At 38.7% G+C, this 14,235-nt stretch overlaps 2 protein-coding genes across 3 annotated transcripts in view; one reads left to right on the forward strand and one right to left on the reverse strand.

Annotated features, from left to right (window-relative positions):
• The window catches only part of trappc3l.L (trafficking protein particle complex subunit 3L L homeolog), a 32,338-nt gene that overhangs the window by 12,083 nt on the left and 6,020 nt on the right, over positions 1–14,235 (forward strand). For both annotated transcript variants that reach the window (XM_018263279.2, XM_018263280.2), the window contains one exon: positions 510–609. In XM_018263279.2, coding sequence (XP_018118768.1) covers positions 510–609 — 100 coding nt within the window. The remainder of the gene's footprint in view (positions 1–509; positions 610–14,235) is intronic.
• Positions 599–7,386, reverse strand: LOC108716812 (calcium homeostasis modulator protein 5). The gene is made up of 2 exons (XM_018263278.2): positions 6,832–7,386; positions 599–1,585 (listed from the first exon to the last, which is right to left on the reverse strand). Exons 1-2 carry the CDS (start codon positions 7,369–7,371, stop codon positions 1,205–1,207), a joined length of 921 nt encoding a protein of 306 aa, XP_018118767.1. The 5' UTR covers positions 7,372–7,386; the 3' UTR covers positions 599–1,204.

The following is a 14,235-nucleotide window of genomic DNA, read 5'->3' on the forward strand; positions in this document are numbered from 1 at the left end:
AGCACAGACAACGTATAATACAAGGTGAATGAACCTAAGATATCCATATGTAGTTATCAAAAAACAACTTCACAATCTGATTTAATGTTAATGTGGTACCTTAAAAAATATTTGTGTGTAGCCTCTGGCAAATTATGAATTATGAATTCACTAACATTAAAAGTAAGGTTCCATTTATATCCAGATGCATGTGTAGCAGAAATAAGGGGCATGTATGGTTCTGACTAAAGAAATGCTTTCATGGGTACATATGTTGTTTTCATAATGTATTAGTTTATAATGCTCATGAAGCATATTCCCAAAAATAAATCTGTCTTGTTTTTAAAGTGCAGTTTGTGTATATTTAACTTTATTGGCACTGGCATGCACTCTCTGTCAGATACATATTGCTTGAAAATGCTTACTGCAGTGCACTAAAACTTCAATAGTAAATGGTATAAGTACTCAGTTTGAAAATCTGCTATGCAGTCTTTTTTTCATATTTAACATATACATTTTACCATTTAAAGGGGATACAACATTGGAATTAGACTAATAGAAGACTTTTTGGCGAACACTGGAATAAAAAAATGCAGAAGTTACAATGAGACAGTGGACGTCATTGCTAAGGTAACAATGTATTGGTTTATATTAGTCATTGCACTAAATCCCAAGGTGCATATTTAACTGAACACCTCCTCACCAACCACATCACTGCCTGCAGCTAAAATTCTCCTGGACTCCCATTTCAACTATGTAACTGCAGAGAAGCACGGCTAGGTTGGAAGCTGGTGCTATCTACTACGGCTCATTCTGTTTCTGCCCCTTACCTGAAATCACTGACCAGGAATATATCATATATAACAGATCTGCATCCATTGCACATGCTCCTGCTGGGCATTCACTGCCAGGGAGTTAGAAACAGTATGTGACAAAGCCGAAGATGGCAGCCGCAAAACCTGCCGCCCATTTCTGCAGTTACAAAACACAACAGGAGGTTTTGTTCTCCCTAAATGCCTTTAAGTCTGGTTGGTAATGAGTTGGCTTGATTTGGAATAGAATGAAGTCTCTGCATCAGTTTTCCATAATATTTGCTACTAACACTTCAGTAGCAAATGATGAATCCATAATTATGTAAATGTACATTCATTTTTTACTATTTGTATACTTGTTGGCAGTGGAATGGTTGCTCTCTGTATCTTGCAGTCCGATTTCTAAGTGATTGCTACACAGTTGAATGTCCATCCACAAAGTCAATCATTTCTTGTCCTTTGTCACTTATGCCATGCTCAACAAATCTGTGAACAGTACTGTAATAATGGTGTTCTTTGTTGAAAGAATATAAAGAGGAAACCTCCTTCCATGCCTGGATGCTGGGCATCTCAAAGGGATCTGGTTCTTTGTTCTCAAAGAAGCTTCTCAGATTCCTTTCAGCCAGTTTGGTGGCATATTCTAGTGCCAACTCGTCAAATTTCACTTTTTCCTTTTCAATGTAGATTCTCCAGAACTTCATTTGCAGTGAGCTTACTTTAGATCGGCAGTTGAAATAGCAGGTAGATAACAGAGAGATACTAGCTGATATCAGTATGAGGCACCAGCCAAGGACCTAGCAGAAAAATAGATAAATTTAAAGTCCAAGAAAAAAAAAAGATCAATTAACTGAAAATAAGTGCAGTGTTTATGAGACCTGGCAAGTGCAACAAAATCTCCCACACAAAGAAGACAATTATTACATTCAAACCTTTCAAACACGTTCAAATCATTCAAAACTCTGAGAAAATCTAGTTATAGCTTCCTTATCTCAACTAGAGATAGATTGGTAAATTTTAAAGTCCTTCACCTATATTATTTTACACCCCTCAGATTGCATAAGATTTTTCCAGACAAATCTCCAGCCTGTCCCAGATGCCAGAATCAAACAGCAGATTTTTTACATGTTTTGTGGTCATGTCCCAAAATTGTTAAATTCTGGCGTAAAGTGGTTGAATGTTTGAGTGATAACCTGGAGTTGCCACAGGTCCTCTCTCCTGAAGCCTATCTTTTGGGAGTCGTGGACAATATGGTCCCACAGACCCATGTTAGAATTCTGCATCGTACTTTATGCCAAAAAAGCCATAATCCTTCAATGGCTTCAGCCTGCGCCTCCTTCAGTTCACTACTGGCTTAACTTTGTCAACCGCACTTTACCACTCATTAAACTCACATATGAAGATCGTGGCCCCTCAACTAAATTTGAAAAAATCTGGGAGAGATGGCTTGAGGTATACGCCAACCCCAAAGTTCTGTAAACGATTTGATCCAAACCTGTCTTTGACGAAAGCAATGTTTTATTTGTGAACCTGCTTGAATATTGCATGTGGACTGTATATTTTTGATCACACTTGTCTATTTGATATGAACAGATATGTCAGTTTGCCTACTGTTAAATAAAAGTGAACTTTAAAAAAAAAAAAAAAAATACTAAAAAAAAACTGTCAGAAAAACCCATGATTATGATTTTTTTCTTCCATGCAATAGCCCCAAAAATGTCCCATCCGTCAGTTTAAAAGCATTATAGAGCCCCTTGTGCTCTTTGGGGTGTGCAAAAACCAAATAAACCAAACTTGACCATTTTAATGTCTGTGAAAAACCACTAGTATTTATTAAGCTGTAATCATGTTTTTTTTGTGATATTATCTGACTGTGTAACAAAGCATAAACTTGTGGCAGCATTGTAATAACTGATACTGCTTTACACTGCATTTTATTCCAGTTTTCACACCACAAAGTATTTGCCACTGCAATTGGTTCCAATAAATTGTATGTTGGCAAAAAAGTAGCACTTTCTAATTGATTATTGCAGGTTGTGTACCATGCAACAACAGAGCTTCATAAATGCACCATTTATTTTTTAAGTTTTCGTTTATCTGTTAGCACAAGTTTTCCAGTTTCTTTTTTGCTTTTTGAGCTGTAAGCAATGGGTTTTACAGGAGGTAGGCGGAAACACTAGACAGCAGCTCTCTAGTCTTTTTGACTATGTGAATATCCTAACAATAATGAGAGAAGGAAAAGCCCAATAATTTGTTGCAGGACCAGAATGTAATTGTCACTGTAATGCTAGTATTTATAGTAGCACACATTAATTCCTCTATTAAAAGCAATTATGTTATATTTGTAGTTTTCAGTTTCAGTATTTTATCTGCTGCAACACTTGCATGTGCTTGCCTTAGTCATATTGCTTTCCACTATAAGCAGCTGGTAAAATGCCCCAAATACAGTGTAAATTGGCATGTGTTGACACAAGTTGTGGAGTAAATTTTCTTAGGGGGGTGGTAACTTTTGCGACATCAGTGTGGTTCAATAACAACATTTCCTTGGATGCAACCCATAAAGCAGGGGTGTCCAACGGATATGAATGCGGCCCAGCTTGAACTTCCGCCAATCCAGGAAACGTCATGTTGCAATGCCTCGCACAGAGAGCATATGTACGCGGTCCCTAATTGTGTGCATGGGTGCTTTAAATTTTCACATGGGGTGCGCGGTGTGTGGCTTCCTAGAGTAGGAAAAGCAGTTAACAAGTGAGCGTTCAGTTACTTACAAAGGTAGGTAAGCATTCTTCAGCGGTATCACCCACTATGCTAGGCATATATGCAACGACTACATTTCTGAGCAACTTTTTTCAAGAATGAACACACTAAGAGTAAAATTAGAACCAAATTATCTGATGAGCACCTTGAGAATTCACTGAGAATTGCAACTACTTCCATTCAACCAGATATCAATGCATTAATTTCCCAAACACAATGTCAAAAATCCCACTAGGTTTATGATACCCTCTTTTATTTTACCTTTACAAAAAAAATAAATCAAAAGTTAGCATTAGTGTTTGTGTGTATTTCGAGTGTGGCCCCAGAACATTTTTCTTCTTCCACTGTGGCCCAGGGAAGCCAAAAGGTTGGACACCCCTGCATTAAAGCTACCTACAACTCAAGGCCTCTTCCAAATAATTCTTAATAGCAGGGTTTGGGGATGATAAAAATAACCCTGCTTTTTGTTTAATCTTCAGGCATACTTGTACTGCTACACTGCTAAGGTATAGGCAGCACCACATTCCAGTTCCATAGGAAACACCTCTAAAAGTTGGAAAAGGGGTTGTTCACCTTTAAATAACTTTTCGTATGATGTAGAGAGTGATATTCTGAGACATTTTGTGATTGGTTTCCATGTTTTATTATTTGTGGGTTTCGAGTTATTTAGCTTTTATTCAGCAGCTCTCCAGTTTGCAGTTTCCTCAATCTGGTTGCTAAGGTCCAAATTACCCTAGCCACCACACAGTGAATTAAATAAGAGACTGGGATATGAATAGGGGAGGGTCTGAATAGAAAGATGAGTAAAAAATGTATCAATAACAGCATTTGTAATAGCATTTGTTTTTAGATGGGGTTAGTGACCCCTGTTTGAAAGCTGAAAAGTGTCAGAAGAAAAAGGCAAATAATTAAAAAAAAACTATACTAAATAAATAAAGAAGACCAATTGAAAAGTTGCTGAGAATTTATCATTCTATATCTATATCATACTAAAAGTTAACTTAAATTTGAACCACCCCTTTAAAGCTTTCTAGCGGGAAGCTAAATTGACTGCTTTGTGGTTCAAAATTGAATTTGCCTTTGAGCCCATAATCTGTTATTTTGTAAACACAATGCCACTGTAATTAGGGAAACACCTATGCTTGTAAGGTATTTAGGTGCAGCAAAAAGTAAGCAGTAAAGTATGGTACAGTAATATCAGTGCTGTACAGTGTATAAAGTCCATATACTATACACTATGACTTTTCATTATAGCATTTTGATTCATGTTCATACCTGAGACTAGGGATGTAGCGAACGTCGGAAAAAAAGTTCGCGAACATATTCGCGAACTTGCGCAAAAATGCGAGCGGTTCGCGAACGGTTCGCGAACCCCATAGACTTCAATGGGAAGGCGAACTTTAACATCTAGAAAAGACATTTCTGGCCAGAAAAATGATTTTAAAGTTGTTTAAAGGGTGCAACGACCTGGACAGTGGCATGCCAGAGGGGGATCAAGGGCAAAAATGTATCTGAAAAATCTGCCTGTGTGTGCTTGGAAGAGATAGTGTAGGGGGAGAGCTGTTAGTGATTTCAGGGACAGATGATAGTAAGCTTGCTGGCTAGTAATCTGCTTGATACTGCTCTGTATTGGAGGGACAGAAGTCTGCAGGGATTTGAGGGACATTTTAGCTTAGGTAGCTTTGCTGGCTAGTAATCTACTGTTCTCTTTAAACAACTGCCATACGTTGACCTTGTAGGCATTGTTTGCCCAGTTTTTTTGGACGCAGCCACTGAAGCACAGTTGCCAGAAAAAATATGCCATATAAATGCTGAAAATAGTCATTTTTCGCCATACGTTGACCTTGTAGACATTGTTTGCCCAGTTTTTTTGGACGCAGCCACTGAAGCACAGTTGCCAGAAAAATTATGCCATATAAATGCTGAAAATATAAATTTTTTTGGTTGCAGCCACTGAAGCACAGAGGCCAGAAAAATTATGCCATATAAATGCAGAAAATATGCATTTTTTTGGTCGCAGCCACTGAAGCACAGTTGCCAGAAAAATTATGCCATATAAATGCTGAAAATATAAATTTTTTTGGTTGCAGCCACTGAAGCACAGAGGCCAGAAAAATTATGCCATATAAATGCAGAAAATATGCATTTTTTTGGTCGCAGCCACTGAAGCACAGTTGCCAGAAAAAATATGCCATATAAATGCTGAAAATAGTCATTTTTTGCCATATACGTTGAGTCAACGTATGGCAAAAAATGACTATTTTCAGCATTTATATGGCATATTTTTTCTGGCCTCTGTGCTTCAGTGGCTGCGGCCAAAAAAACTGGGCAAACAATGCCTACAAGGTCAACGTATACACTACTACAGCGGTGGATACGGATTACGTAAAATATATTATGGCTGCTTGAAAATTCACTCCGGTGTTTTTTCTGGAGACGGTAATATTATGGATATTTAGACAGAATGTGAACAAGGTCACACAGCTAGATGGCAGTTGGTTGAATAACACACTGGGCAAAAAATGCCTACAGGGCAAATAATGCCTAAAAGGTCAACTTATACACTACTACAGCGGTAGTAAAATAAAAAAAGTAAAATAAAAAAAAATGAATATTAAAAAAAAAAAATTAAAGTTGGTGCTGCTGAACTACTAGGAGCAGCAGATTAGCACACCAGTCCCACTCCCCAACACTGCTAGACTAATAGCACTGGGCTCTTATAGTAGTAGTAGTAGTAGTAGTAAAACAACAAAAAAATAAATAAAAGCAGTCCTTACAAGGACTACTGTTATTGCAGCAGTCAGCAGATGAGATCAGAAGCAGGACAGCTGCCCACAGCAGCTACATACAGAGCACTGCAGTAGAAGGTAGATTACTAGCCAGCAAAGCTACCTAAGCTTAAATGTCCCTCAAACCCCTGCAGACTTCTGTCCCTCCAATAACAGAGCAGTATCAAAACGATTACTAGCCAGCAAACTTTCAACTGTCCCTGAAATCACTAACAGGCAGCAGCTCTCTCCCTACACTATCTCTTCAGCACACACAGGCAGAGTGAAAAAACGCTGCAGGGCTTCGGTTTTTATAGGGAAGGGGAGTGGTCCAGGGGAGAGCTTCCTGATTGGCTGCCATGTACCTGCTGGTCTGGGGTGAGAGGGCAAAAAAAAGCGCCAACAATGGCGAACCCAAAATGGCGAACGTCGCGCGACGTTCGCGAACTTCCGGCGAGCGCGAACACCCGATGTTCGCGCGAACAAGTTCGCCGGCGAACAGTTCGCGACATCTCTACCTGAGACTGCGCATTCAGCAGAGCCAAGATTTCTTCTGACTCAGCGGGTGGGATAGATGCCTTGTCACAGCTCAGCTTAAATATCTCATCGAAACAATGCTTTGACTTGTTGTTGCACAAAAAGTGCCCGTTCTCCTGATCCTGCCACCCACTCATAGCACAGGTATAAAACGTTCCATTGAGCAAAGCTACAGATATCCACATGACAGGAAGAATCAAAGCATTTAGGGTGATCTGAATAAAAATACGGAGACAGTAGCAGGGGTTTCTTCTGGGTAACAATTGCTTTGGGTTGACACAGCATCCTGTAAATAATTTCCATGTCCTGCTGTTCAAAAAGTAACCAATAATAAAAAAAAGAACCGCAGGTCCTAATAAGAATGCAGACCCATAGATAAAGTTTAGGTGACTGCACGGGCACTTGAAGGCAACTAAAGAAAATAACTGCTGACCCCCGATGGTCATAAGAGTCATAAAGCCGTAACCGAAGGCCGACTTATTATCAGTGAAAAACTTGAGGACATTCTGAATGGTGTCCATGTTTGTAGTGTGCACAAAATGGGAGTGATTCAAACAGGAATTCAGACTTGCGTAAAATGAAAAACAGACAAAAAAAAAACTAGTCTGTCAGGTTTATCTCATACAACTGTTCCTTTCTACAGAAGCTATGTGCTGTAAACATAACACCTCCATTATGTGTCCTATGACCTATATGTACCCACACTATTCAAATTGACCTAAGTGTAAGTGTACTAATGAAGTTTTACTAGGCAGAAATGAACGTTTGCTATAAAATGCTTGCGCTGACAAATTAACGTTAGAAAAACATTGCTAGCGTTCTGCTGCCGAGAAACAACTTCGCATTTTAGTGAAACATAGTGGTAATGAATTTGCTCCTGGTGAAGTGATGCAGAGTGATGCAAAGCCTTTGCAAGTGAAAATTTGGCATTTAGTGGATTTGCCCCAAGATGGCAATCGGACTTGTCCTTAGATCAACTTGTACTATGAGCTATCTTCCTTAACCCTGTATTCCCTCACTTGCTAAAAAGCCATCCAACCCCTTCTTAAAACTATCTAATGTATCAGCCTGTACAACTGATTCATGGAGAGAATTCCACATCTTCACAGCTCTCACTGTTAAAAAAACCTCTTCCAAATATTTAGCGGAACCTCCTTTCTTCTAATCGGAATTGGTGCCCTCATATCAACTGGAAAGACCTACTGGTAAATAAGCAAAAGATAAATATATGGACTGCACACTCAAAATTTAAAAGGCAAAAGTTTATTACATTTACAAAAAATACACTCACATGTTCAGCCAGTATAGGCCCTACGCGTTTCGACCACAAAAGTGTTCTTCATCAGGGGAAAAATCCATAAGGTATAAGAAAAAGGATAAAAATCTAATTTGCTACTGGAAATAAAGCATTAGAGAGATTATTATATGATCCCCTTATATATTTATACATAGTTATCATATCACCCCTTAAGCACCTCTTCTCCAGCGTGAACATCCCCAATTTGGCCAGTCTTTCCTCATAGCTAAGATTTCCCATACCTTTCACCAGCTTTGTTGCCCTTCTCTGTACCTTCTCTAATTCAATAAGGTCCTGTTTGAGCACTGGAGTGGAGACAAAAACTGTACAGCATATAGGGTCGGACTGGACTGGCGGGGCCCCGGGAAAAAACCTGATGGGCCCCCGGCTCTTGTGGGCCCCGCATCTGGCTCTTAATGCCGCGACCCCCTTTCTCGGAGTTGCAGTAAAAAAAAAATTTGTGCGCACTCGGTGCACTTTTTTTTTTAAAACTCCTATCTACTCTATTGCACTTCGCCTGCTCTAACCTGGCGAAGTAAACTCTGACGAAGGAGGTCACGTTCAGAAAAAGACCAATATTAGTAAATTGGCGTATTTTCGCCCCCTTCACCAGAGTGCAACTTCGGCAGCGTTAGGGTGCGAAGTTGCGAAAGGCTATCAGCATCGCTGGCGAATTTGCGAAGTTGCGAAATGACCTCACGCTGAAGAACTTTCGCCAGCGTTAGTCACTTCGCCCTTTAGTAAATTTGCCCCATAGAGTGCATGGCTGACTTTCATACTCTTAATTTGTTAATGCTAAAGTCAGACAGGCAAAACTGATTTTTTTTTATTGAGGCTCTGACAGTGTTTACCAAAGAATAACACTAAACCCTGATTTTTTGTTTTGCAAGATATGACATATCACCAAATTTAGAACTGTTCTTTATCACCTTGCCATGGATCCTTTTACTGTATTAACATTCTTCTGGGACCTTTTTAACCTGGGCTCTAAATCTCCATCCTCCCATAAATAAGGAAGAAACATTCATGTCAACTTATTTGCTGGGACTGATTAGACTCCTTCCCTCCCAGCTCCCACTAAAGGATCATACCCTGTTCCCTGCAAGTTTTTTTGGAATAATTGTAGTCCAAAATATTAGGATTTATAAAACCAAGGGAAAATGGTCCAGCTTGGGGATACATGAAAAAACTAAATCTTTTTATTGCAGCCTCCTTCCCATAGTTTTGTGTAATTAATACAAACTCATACAGAGTAAAAGCAAGTAATTTTAATTATTTAAAATTGTCTAAAATGTAACTCTGGGCTGTAGCATTAAGGTTTGCTTTCAATGGAACCAGGGGTCCAAGCACAAATCAAGCAAACAGCACCAGACCAATATACCTCAATTACTAAACTTTATTAACGGCAATATGCATTCAGGCAGGTATTGTTTTCTTGGCATCTTCTTAGGCAGTGCAATGGATGCAGAAAGCCAAAAAATAACCATAAATGCTTAAATCATAGTCATACTTGTCCTATCTCTGAACTATACCAGGTCTCAGGACACCAAGAGTTAAAGGGAGTGAAATAAGCATATTGAATTAGCATATTGGATGGCAAACACGGCTATACAAATACAGCTAACGGGGAAGATAATATAAATCAGAGGACGAGTATGACCATGATTTAATACATCCTCAGAGAATGACACATTAGTAGTATAAGTTATACAGCTTTTGTAACAGCATTGTTAACAGTCAGTATTGTTACTTTGTGTTTTGTTTTTAACTTTTGTGATTTTAACCTGTTGCTAGTCGCACAGAAGTAGATGAACTATTTTTAATGTTATCCAATAAGGAGGCTTGACATATAAACTGCTTTGAGACCTATGCAATATCAAGTAGAGGATGTAGATACGGTAGTATCAGGACTGGATTTACTTAGTGGGCGCCCCTAGGCCCGCTGTCATTCATCACCCCACCCCGTCTCTTTTTTGCGCTCAAATTTTCATCATGGGGACTGGAGAAATGGGGATTGGCGAACTATGCATGCCCAGTGTCTCTGATCTAATGTGAGTGTGGTTGGGCAGCATGCCGCCCCTAAAATTCTGCCACCCTAGGCCCGGGCCTTGGTGGCCTTTCCACAAATCCGGGCTTGGGTAGTATGTCTTGGTAGTATATCTCGCATGTTATCTGGAAACCCATTATCCAGAATACTCCAAATAGGGCAATGACATATTCCGTGAAATTCCATTTAAGTAAACCATGCTTTTTTTGTGACTAATTCGATTTTTTCATGTAAAAATTAACAGCACTTGATATTAACTAAGCAAGCAAATATTTATGCTCATGTAAAAAAAACCCTGTTGGGTGTTTTTTTTAAAATATTTGCAGCCTGGCAGAGTCATTGATCCCCATTTGAAAGCTGGAAAAGAGCATAAGCGAAAGGAATATAATTCAAAAACTATAAATAATAATGACCAATTGCAAACTTGCTAGGAATAGGGCATTCTAAAACATACTAAATATTAGAAGGTGAATTGCCACTTTAAACATATTTGAGAGTCATCAATATGCTTTCTGAGCTTGTGCTTTCAGTGGTATTATATACATGTGCGGCCAACTTTAATTGACTTTATAGATAGGGCTTCTATACACAATCTATTTATTCACTTTAGCATAGTAAAATGCTCTGGTGCCAGATCTTTCTTTTCCTTATGTTTGTAATTTTTTGAGTTGTCCAGAAGGTGGCAGTGTTGGTATACTGGTTGTCAATAGACCAAGCGAAAATTTTTTCTTTGCTTGTACTGCAGAGTTAAGGTGGCCATACACTATAAGATCTGCTCGTTTGGCAAGGTCGCCAAACGAGCAGATCTTAACCTGATATGCCCACTAACGGCTGGGCAATATCGGATGAATCCGAACGGGCCGAACGATCGGATTAAAATAGTACAAATGGGCACCGACGGGTCGCTAGCAGATGCAGTCCTGGATCATACAAAAAAATCAAACTTGACCGATCAATATCTGGCCAATTTTTGGCCTGATATCGATTGGGAGGACCCGTCAGGAGCCCCCACACATGGGCAGATAAGCTGCCGATTAGGTATAAAGGACCGATATAGGCAGCTTTAATCTGCCCATGTATGGCCACCTTAAGTAGACTTACAGTGGCTTATTTACTATAGAAAGTGCAAGAAGTAGAAATGTTGAAGTTATAATTTTTACTCCAATGCACCCCCCCAGTTATCTTTTTTCCCCTAATTCCAGCTTAACTTGTACCCGTTAGCCAAAGTCTGGCACTAGGGCAAAACATGGGTGTTCACATACAGGGTTAATGTTCAAAGCAGGGCACAACTCAAGAAATTGACCATTCCTCTGGAATAAAAGCAGATAACATAACAAAACTTAATTGGCCTGCACAGTTGTCTTACCGGCAAACACCAATACATTGCTTACATTGCCCAGCCCAATAAGTCATTAAAGGAACAAAAAAAAATTAGTGTTTTATAGGAATGACAATATAATTTACTGTTGCCCTACTCTGGTAAAACTGGTGTATTTGCTGCAGAAACACAACTATAATGTATATAAGGAAGCTGCTGTGTAGCAATGGGGACAGCTATACAAGCGCATGGTAAACAGTAAATAACATACATACTGAAGAATGCCATTGTATACTACAGAGCTTATCTGCTATCTGCTGTGTGTCCTGTGCCTTTTTTCAGCTTTGAATGGCTGCCACCATGGCTACACAGCAACTTGTTTATATAAACTATTATAGGGTTTCTGGATCAACCACATCAGTTTTACCAGTATAGCGCAACATTACATTATATTTTCATTACTTTAAAAGACTTCCATTTCTTGGTGTTACTGTTCCTTTAATTAATAAAAAAAAAAAAGTAGACCGAATAGAGAACCCTGGGGCACCCCACTTAGAACTCTTCTCCAAGCAGAGAATGTTCCATTGACAGCCACCCAGTAGCCAGTTTCCTTCCTATGTACAAACATTACCAAGACCAAAAGAACTTATAAGGCAGTATTTTTTGGGGCTCTGTAAGAGACTGACAAGCTGCTCAATCCATTATCAATTTGTTAAGAATATTGAGGAAACAACAGGGGTAGTTTGTCCATATATTACAATATATTCAAGCTGGCCAGCTATATCAAAGTTATCCCTGGTCTGGCCACCTACATTCACTTTCATCTGATTCATTCTGATTCATTCTGATTCATTCGAGGGGTTGACTTTTAGTATGATGCAGAGAGTGATATCCTGAGACAATATGCAATTTGGTTTATTTTTTTTTTTTTTTTTTAGTTGTTTAGCTTTTTATTCAGCAGCCCTTCGGTTTTCAATTTCAGCAATTTGGTTGCTAGGGTCCAAATTACCCTAGCAACCATGCATTGGTTTGAAATTAGAGACTGGAATATGAAAAGGATAGGGACAAAATAGAAAGAGGAGTAATTAAAAGTAGCAACAATAATAAATGTGTAGCCTTACAGAACATTCGTTTTTAGATGGGGTAACCATTTGAAAGCTGGATAGAGTCAGAAGAAAAAGGCAAATAATCGAAAAACTATAAAAAAATAAATAATGAATACCAAGTGAAAAGTTGCTTTCAATTAGCCATTCTTACAAAAAGTCACCTTAAAGGTGAGCCACGCATTTAAAGGGGTTGTTCGCCATGCAAACTTTTTCAGTTTATTTTATTTCAGACTGTTCACCAGAAATAAAGACTTCTATTATTTATATTATTGATATTATTTGAGCCTGCTTTTCTAATATCTACGTGTATAGTTTAATTTTTCACCTTCTTATGTCTTTCTAAAGAAGCTCTGGGATGGAGTCTGTTGATAATGGTTCTAAAGTGATACATTTAGTTGCTACATTTCTTATCTTTGTCCCTGCTGAACAGAATCAGTGAGTTTCATTACAGGCAGCTGTTAGAATTGATACAATATTTCTGGTGAACAATCTAAAAAAAAGTGGCTGAAAGGTGAATAACTCCTTTAAGGAATCCTCCTGCTTCATTATATTATTACACAAGTTTAACCTGCAACTTACTTACTGCCTTCAAACATGGTTGCCCTTCTATTGGCCACCACTGGAATCACCTGCCTGTAGCTGGGAATAAAGGGAGCTACAACATGGAGCTGGCCACTGCCCCTGTTTAAACTATAGCAAAAACTAAATACAATAAATATGTGCTTATTTTGCAGTTTGCTTATTTAAAACTCATAGTGGTTTTAAGATGCTGTATCATGTGTTGATTAAATGACTACTGCAATATCTACTGCAACTAAGGGACAGATTTATCAAAGGTCAAGGTAAATTTTCGAAGTTAAAAACTTTGAATTTCGCTATTTTTGTGAACTTCGACTAGGGAATAGTCCAACTTTGATTCCAAGTTGAAAAAAATTTGAATATTGAAATTTATCATGTACTGTCTCCTTAAAACTTCGACTTCGACCATTCGCCACCTAAAACCTGCCGAAGTGCTGTTTTAGCCTATGGGGGACCTCCTAGAACCTATATGGAGGCAATTGGTGGAGTTTGAGACATCAAAAGTTTTTTGGGGGAAGTAGATCGAAGGCGCTATTCCTTCCATCGCACAATTCGAATATGGACCACTTTGAACACCAAAAACCTTTGACCTCTATTCGGTTGGTCTTTTTGAATTCGAAGTTCAAAGTTTTTTTAACTTTGAACTATGACCCAGGATAAATATGCCCCTAACCTTCTACTACTGTACACTTTATCCTGAACATTTTAATTTAAAAAATATATACTTTTGTTATATATAATAAAATGAAATAAAAAACAAAGACTATGCATTAATCTATGCAGAGCTCTTTCCGCAATATAATAATAAAGCTACGGAGGGGAAGGGAAATGGATGGAGGGAAGGTGAATGGAGAAACACAGCTTAATTATCCGCTTACTGTAAATAGACAAATGATGGGCGAAGGAGAGGGGTTTTAGTCCTCTTCTTCCTCAAGGCTATCATGGATGTCACAAAGCAGACTGTGGACCAGTCTGCGGCAGTCTTGGATTGTCATCCTCTCTCTCCTTAGAATGACCCAATTACTGGAAAACCATAAA

Source organism: Xenopus laevis, chromosome 5L (assembly GCF_017654675.1).
Source record: "Xenopus laevis strain J_2021 chromosome 5L, Xenopus_laevis_v10.1, whole genome shotgun sequence".
In the NCBI taxonomy this organism is placed as follows: Eukaryota; Metazoa; Chordata; class Amphibia; order Anura; family Pipidae; genus Xenopus; species Xenopus laevis.